At 40.4% G+C, this 8,263-nt stretch overlaps 1 protein-coding gene across 1 annotated transcript; it reads left to right on the forward strand.

Moving 5' to 3' along the window:
• Positions 1 to 5,133: 5,133 nt before the first annotated feature.
• On the forward strand, positions 5,134 to 7,208 carry LOC148138026 (putative G protein-coupled receptor 139). The gene is made up of 2 exons (XM_087982132.1): positions 5,134 to 5,200; positions 6,307 to 7,208. Exons 1-2 carry the CDS (start codon positions 5,134 to 5,136, stop codon positions 7,206 to 7,208), a joined length of 969 nt encoding a protein of 322 aa, XP_087838258.1.
• The last annotated feature ends 1,055 nt before the right edge of the window (positions 7,209 to 8,263 follow it).

Here is an 8,263-nt window from a genome sequence, read left to right on the forward strand (position 1 = left end):
AATTAAAAAAACACAGAATTGTCATCTTCACTCTGCAATGCAATTAGTGAGCAAACTATTAGTTTCAAAGGCATTTTGATAATCTATGATCGAGGAATTAATGTCAGTAGTATTGCGAAGTAAAACCGCAACCGTTAGAACAGTGTGGCTTTATGAAAATAACTCGTGGTTGAATATTTTACTCAAGTTCATTAAAGTTTGACATTACACAAGATTGATAATGGGAGCCTGGAGATGTAAAGTTTCTGGACTTCAGAAAACATTGAGTCAGGTGACGCTCTTAGACTAATTGGCAAAATAAGAGCACGTGCGGTTTGGACAAATGTATCAGTTTGTATCGAGGATTGGTGAATCAACAAAATACAATGAGATGAAATAGATGGATCGTTTTCTGATTAGCAACTTGTGGGTTGCGACAGAGTCCAGTCCTCAGGCCCCAACTATTTGTAATCTAACTTATCACTTCCAGTTAGAAAACAAATTACAGGCAAATTTTCAGATGGCACTAAAATGGGGGGAGCAATAGTTTGCAAAATCGATACAGGAAATTTCAAACGGTTATGAATAATTTTGGTGAATGGGCCAACATTTAGAAGTGAAATTTCATGTGTATAAGTGTGTTGTCATCCATTTTGATCAGCAAAATATAAAGGCAACATATGATTTGGATGGAGAGAAACATCAGACTATTCGGGTGCAGAGGAATCTGGGTGTCACTGAAATTTTACATGCAGGTACAGCAGGTAATAAAAAAGGCAAGTGCGATTTCTCAATGCATGTGGTATAAACGTATAGAAGTATTGTGCCAACCATCAAGACATTTTTGGGGTCTGCAGTTGGAGTATTCTGTACAACTGCAACTGGGTATCAAACAGGAAGCAGACACTTACGGTAAATCAGTCTTAATCCATTTTACTCAATGTATCCACTGCAGACTATTGAGTAGCTCGGGATCCACAACAACCCATATCAATGATGTCAAGGAGCGGACTGGAGGCATTGTATGATGACACTGAGATAAGCAGGATATTAGATTAACAAGAGACTATGGAGAGAGTGCGAATAGATATAAACAGATAAATTCAATGTACCGTAGTTTGGTTGCTGGAAATTTCATATCTTATACAAGCTCTATCTGCTTTTCAGGAAGAATGGGAAGATGTATGCTACTGAAAAGGAGAGACAGAGCAGGACTTACTAGAACAATGTGCACTGGGGAGTTCACTCTAACACGTTCACCCACTCGGACGTGTTACTCCATTTCCCTGATCATCTGCTACCTGCCGTTCCCAGTGAACGCAAAGCTGTCAGGACGCAAGGGATATTGTGATGTAATTGGTTGGAGGTGGAAAGTGGCCAAGGAGAGGGAAGTTTAATGGGAGGCCTTTATCCGAGATGCTAAGCATTCTAAAGACGTAGAAACTCGAAGACGATGGGAAAGGCTGATTGCTTCGAATCGGAGATGCTGTGGCTACTGTCAGGCAGCCGATATTAAACAACATAATGTACTGTGCATGGTAACACTGCAATATCTGTGGAGGGACAGTTCATTCGGGTCCTCTACGAATTCCCACTGACAGACGGAACTCACAGAGTCATTAAAACCATCAGTAATCCCTCTACATTGCGAAAACAAGGATACATACAACAGATGCACGTTGAGGGCGAAAACATCATGTATATCTCATCCAACATATATATATATATCATCCAAAACCGATTGCTGATACGGATGTCTACATACTGCCAGATGATGGGTATGTCAACCACGCCTGCATTGAAAGTTCTATATCACAAAACCTGAAGAAAACCCAACCCTAATAGCCACTGGTCCAATCGTGCTCCATCTGCTGTGAGGTTTCAGATCATGTTGAAGGAGATGACACAGCTCTGTGTCCAGCTCCTTGTTTAATCAACGTCCCTCACACTCTGTTCCTGGGTTAAGAGTAACTTGTGAAAATGTCTTGGAAAATCCCAGTGGTTATGGCAGATCACTTTCCCAATGGTTTTAGAGCTTCCCCCTCTGTTGCTCATGTTGCAGACCATGGTGCTACAACTAAAGAGGCCATTATCATTTCAGAGTTGGTTACAAATAATGTCTGAGGCGAATCACAGCACAAGTCCCAGCAAAAGATCTCCAACACATCTGCAAACATTTCAAGAACAGGAATCAGTCAAACGCCCCTCAGCTGCAAGTATTATGGGTAAGGCCAGCATCCTCTAAATGGTTTCAAAAGTTAGCTCGGCACTAACGTTTTCTTATTGAAAGATAGAGGTGCAGTATGTGTTCAGGCCAGATGCGACTTCTCAAACTATTCAACAAAGGCAGGTGTAGCCGATTTAAGCATGATCAGATTAGATTACTTACAGCGTGGAAACAGGCACTTCGGCCCAACAAGTCCACACCGACCTTCCGAAGCGCAACCTAGCCAGACTCAATCACTACATATACCCCTTCAGCTAACACTACGGACAATGTAACATGGCCAATTCACCTAACCTGCACATCTTTGGACTGTGGGAGGAAACCAGAGCACCCAGAGGAACCCCATGCAGACACGGGGACAATGTGCTAACACCACACAGTCAGTCGCTCGAAGCAGGAATTTAACCCGTGTCTCAGGCGCTGTGAAACAGCAGTGCTAACCTCTGTGTCACCGTGCCGCCCATTATTATTAGTTAAAATAAAAACAAAGGGAATAGGAACTTATTATAGCCGAACTATTATAAAACGTAACACAGTAACAGTCATAGCATCTTGTATGCATGAATGGGTACACTATTGTAACATTCCAGAATCAAAAATTCACATTCTAACACGGATTTGTATATGCAATTCTCCAATCCAAGAGGACGCAACATGATACTGAAGCTTCCAACCATTCTTTGACCACAAACAGCTTCTGACTACTATAAGTAATGCAGAAAAAAATTAAGCTGAGTCTGTGAGTGCTGGCAATTCCCCTTCCATTGTTATCACCATTTTAAAACAAACCATAAGATCTTACAAGGTATTTACTGAATCCATTTTCAGTAGCCAGTTTAGCAACTCGACATTTATAACGTCTATTCATAAAAAAAGGATCGGTCAAAAATATTTTTTTTAAGGTGACAACATCCTGACACAATTTAGTTGCCGGGTCCTTCATAATAATACTTAAGAGTCGTCATTGTGTTACTGAACACACCGTCTGCTGAGAGGGACAAACACAGACGTTAAGTGGACAGAGAGAGGCCATATTTGAAATAAAAGTCAAATCTACTGGAACCCACCGTCTAACATGGAGCACCACATGAGACTCACAAGGATTTGAACAACGACCCAACGCAAACAATGTATTTGCTTTTAAGAGTGAAATACCAGCACTTGAAACGCTACTGATCAAAAAGCAAACCCAGGGAAAGATGGAAAAGGAGAGAAAGATTCACATTGAAGATAGAGGCAGCCAATTAATTAACGAAGACCATGTTGTGGAAACATGGTGGGACTGACTGGAGGAGTGAGACCTTACATGGTCAAATTGCAAGAATGACAACATTGAATGAATATATCGCCAGAACAGCTGAACTGTTTTTTCCATCAGTTTTGAAATGGCCCTGACGAAACCAGCCCAGCTACCATAAAATGCTACAAAACGACATCCCACCATGGAGAAATGTGTATACCTTGTTAGTTTGTATTCAGATAACTGGAATACCGGCCCAGTTTGGCAGCATTGCACACCGTTGCTAATTTAGCGGGCTACACTGAGGATAGGGAAAAAATGAGGACCGCAGATGCTGGAGTTAAGAGTCGAGAGTGTGGTACTGGAAAAGCACAGCCAGTCAGGCAGCATCGAAGCACCAGGAGGATCGAAGATTCGAGTTTCCTTATGAAGAGCTTATTGGGTCTGGCAATGCCTTTATTTTAACATCTCCAGCGGATTATCACATCTGTCAGTGAAATGTCCCTCAATTTCTGTCCCTATTGATTAGCCAACCTCCTGCAAAATGTTAATATTTAAACTGATGTCATCTATGTGTGTTCCTTCTTAAACAACAATTTTCAAACACGCATTCCCCAAAACAATCATACACACACACACACACACACACACACACACACACACACACACACACACACACACACACACACACACACACACACACACACACACACACACACACACACACACACACACACACACACACACACACACACACACACACACACACACACACACACACACACCACTTTCCCTTCTACTTGTCCAAAGGACAGGCAGCGGCACAAAGTTGTGGGAGATTTATTTAGTGCCACGGACAGCAACGGCTGCAAATCCTGCCGTTATCAACATTTAGCTATTGCAATTGTAGTCGAAAACATGGTGCTGGAAAAGCACAGTCGGTCAGGCAATGTCAGACGAGGAGGGAAATCGACATTTGGTGCAAAAGCCCTTTATCAGCACTTCGTTACCCACTATCTATTGGAAACCACTAACTGTCCCAATTATCATCTATTTACCCTCTAACCAGATCGTGTCAACTACTTTATCTGTCCAACCGTTCTTCTCTCTCTTTCGACTCTGACCCCATCTACCATTTACTCGTTACCCCCTCCCGCACCCCACATTCTACATGTAAACTATCATTTCCCAGCTGCCCTGGGTTCTGAAGAAGGGCCATCGGACCTGAAGTGTTAATATTGCTTTCTCTTCAGAGATGTGCCAGGCCTGCTGAGGATTTCCTGCAACTTCTGGTTTTGTTTTAGTTGATTTTGTTGATACGTTCAGCTGATTATTTGTACATGGCAAGGAAATGATGCATTTCAATCGGTATCTTCAGACGTGATTGCTAACTGCGAAGAATCAAGTGAAAGAAGTCAATTGCATTTTGAATGGACTTGAAATATGTAGCTTTACTTACAGTAGAATAAGTTAATGTATAATTACATTTTTCGTAATCAGAAATGTGCACGTGACCATCAATGAAACACGTTCCATGACAGTGGGGAATTAACTGCCTTCCATAACATGTTTACTTGTGTTAATAAATTTAAATATTTTGCAACATGAGCATCCCACTCGAGTTCCAGCAAGGCACTAACACAGTCTGATTGCCTGTAGCACGAAGGCAAAGCTCACTTCAGAGAGAATGCATTATCCAATTGACAATGTGTTAAAAATATACTATAATACGCTTGCTGTTATTGGTGTCCCTGGTAGGTTACATTTTTTTTCATTTTTCATTGCAAAACTGAATTTGTATCAATCCTTTGGTGCCTGGTGATATCCATTTTCATTCTGTGGATGCTTATGTTGATATCTAATGCAAAGTCACACATATGCAGGTACTAATTCAGTGATATAGTTCCGTTCAGCCAAATGACTTCAATGATACTGGAAGTTGCAGTTATTTCCTCGTATGAACGAAAATTCATGCTTGACGCCTCTTGGTTGTCTAAATTATGAAGTTGATATCTTCACTACAGTTAATAATATCAGGAAAGTCTCTGAGGTAAACTACAATTTGGAGCAACTATCAGTACAATTTTGAATTAATATTAATTATAAACTCAACAATGATAGTGGATATCAGTAAACTCTGCAAATGGAAGCATTGTTCCCTGAGGAAGTGCACTAAGTGTAGCTTAGTGATCCTAATTTTGATGTTATTTTGGCAGTATTTGTTATTGCAGAGTTATATGCAGTTTGCTTTGCTAACGGGAAGTTGATTGTAATTTTTCAAAATAATTGTTTGAGAAACTACATATTATCCAATGTACAAAACAGTATTAAGTTGAAAACGGAGAGACTGGTCAGTCTTCTTTTTTGTCCATTTCAAGATAAATGCCTTGTTGCTGTTCTTTCGATGTGATCTACTGAAAAAAGACGATTGTCAACTGTTTATTGTCAGAGAAACACTGGGATAATGTTGTTAACAAACTCATGACCTCCATACATTTGATGTATGAATAATTTGAGGGCCTGGGTGTTACGTTATGAATTGTCATGCCGCCAAAAATTGTCTCCTTTGCGTAATGAGTGAGCCCCAGCTATTGTTAGGGTAAAACATGGTGAGGCAGAATTAAAACTGCATAAAACGGTAATCAAAGATCCAAATTAATTGAATGTTTTCAGATTATAACTCTTTCAAAAAGTGAACATCTGCAGACCACTGTATGAAGTTTTAAGCTCAGAACTTGTCGAGTATTCGGTGTGTTCAAGTCAGAGTGGAGATAGTATTCAAAAGAAAATTAACCAAACCCACATCTACCTCTATTCCAAACAGTATTTGGAAATTATGAACCCATTTTCTCTCTCACAGTTAATATAGTCGCCATTGCGATCTTATCCAAGGGAAAGTGCGGTCTCTCAAAGTGCACCACTTACTACTTGGTGGCCATGGCAACAGCGGATCTGCAATTTATTATCACCGAAGTCACACTATGGCGGATCATTTATTACTACTTCCCGGGATCTTTCATTTTCATTACTCCGGTCTGTAGTGTTATCAATGTCTTGCGACGTGTCACCACTGAATGCTCTGTCTGGTTCACGGTTACTTTCACTTTAGATCGATGTATAGCCATTTGTTGTCATAAATTAAAACCAAAATATTGCAATGAGAAAATTGCTCATATGGTTCTAGCAACAACTTCGATTGTGCTCTTTTTGAAAGATGTCACCTACTACTTCACGCAAGAACCTGGAAAGATAATTAACAATATCCCATGGTTCTGTTACATCAAGCCAAGCTACTACAATGAAATTGGATGGATAATTTTTGATTGGTTTGATAATATTATGACTCCATTGCTCCCATTCGCATTCATTTTATTGCTCAATGCTCTGACAGTGAAATACATTTTGGTGAGTAGTAGAGTCCGTAAGGGACTAAGAGGACATAGTACCGCACAGAATTGCGGTGACCCAGAGATGGAAAGCAGGAGGCGGTCTGTGGTTTTACTTTTCACTATATCGGGCAGCTTCATTCTTCTGTGGTTCCTGCATGTTGTCGATTTCCTCTATTACAACTTTACAGGAGCAAATGCCAGGGCTTACAACAATTCGGAATTCATATTTCAAAGAGTTGGGTTTATGTTGCGAAACTTAAATTGCTGCACGAACACGTTTATTTACCTGGCGACTCAGTCTAAATTCAGACAGCAACTCAAGAATGCGGTGAGATTTCCTGTTTCAGCAATGTTTCAATTCTCTCAGAAGTAGCTAAATTAGAACATTGCACAATTGAGTTCCAAGGTTCAATTTCACAGATATGATATTTCACACTCGGATCTCAGGATAGAGTCCAGCACAATTCCATGACGAATTGCTGGTATAATTAATGTCAAAGGAGATGGATGGTCGATACTGTCACACCTGAACGACAAGAAGAGGATCATCAGTCACTATCTCATTTCCACAGCCATGTGTATAATTTCCTGTCTCCTGATATATTGTTCAGAAAGCAGTAAACTACATCGTGCAAAAGAAATACTGCAGCGTCTTTGTTCTTATTCATATAGGTTGATTGTTAATGCATTGATTCTTCATTCTTTATTATTCGGTCCCTTCAATTCTGTCAATCCCAAAACGCAACACTTCTCCATATCTCTGTCCGTATGTGTGTGTGTGTGTGTGTGTGTGTGTGTGTGTGTGTGTGTGTGTGTGTGTGTGTGTGTGTGTGTGTGTGTGTGTGTGTGTGTGTGTGTGTGTGTGTGTGTGTGTGTGTGTGTGTGTTTGTGTCTGTGTGTGCTCGGAACATGAATCGAGCTGTTCAAATTAGGAACATCTTGGTTTTGACAGTGGTACCAGGCACTTATTACTGAGGCACTTTAGGCCAGCAGCACTAATTATCTGAAAATAATTCATGGACTGCAGGTCCTGCGAATGAATTATTCGATCATTTTTACTCAGTTACAGTGAAAAGATTAGACCTGCTCAGCGAAGCGCAGATGTGTGTACCAGTGGAATCACCATGCAGCCATGGAAACGATTAATACACCGTGTGTTGCTTCATGCTAATATTTCTTACACGTCAACATTCAGCAATTATAGGGAGCACTCAGTAATCCTATAAAATACGGGGTCAGACATAAATTCTGCAGATTTATCCAATTCGTTCATTCGAACATCAACACTTGCCAACAGATGATGAGGCAGCCATCATTTATCAAACTTAAGAATTGTAAATCACGGAGTTTTATTTCAGAGATTTGACCATTTGACCATCATGTCTGCACCACCTCACTGAATGGTCATCGTGACTTAGTGTAATTTCT

This window comes from Chiloscyllium plagiosum, unplaced genomic scaffold (assembly GCF_037043375.1).
Source record: "Chiloscyllium plagiosum isolate Xiang-an unplaced genomic scaffold, Cpla_swu_hap1 HiC_scaffold_42, whole genome shotgun sequence".
NCBI classification, from domain to species: domain Eukaryota; kingdom Metazoa; phylum Chordata; class Chondrichthyes; order Orectolobiformes; family Hemiscylliidae; genus Chiloscyllium; species Chiloscyllium plagiosum.

What these genes read in the sequence shown, in the direction of transcription:
- LOC148138026 (XM_087982132.1), top strand. Translation starts at nt 5,134, where the DNA reads ATGCATTATCCAATTGACAATGTGTTAAAAATATACTATAATACGCTT. An exon ending in TGCTGTTATTGGTGTCCCTG is followed by an intron (nt 5,201 to 6,306) that starts GTAGGTTACATT and finishes TCTCTCTCACAG; the next exon opens with TTAATATAGTCGCCATTGCG.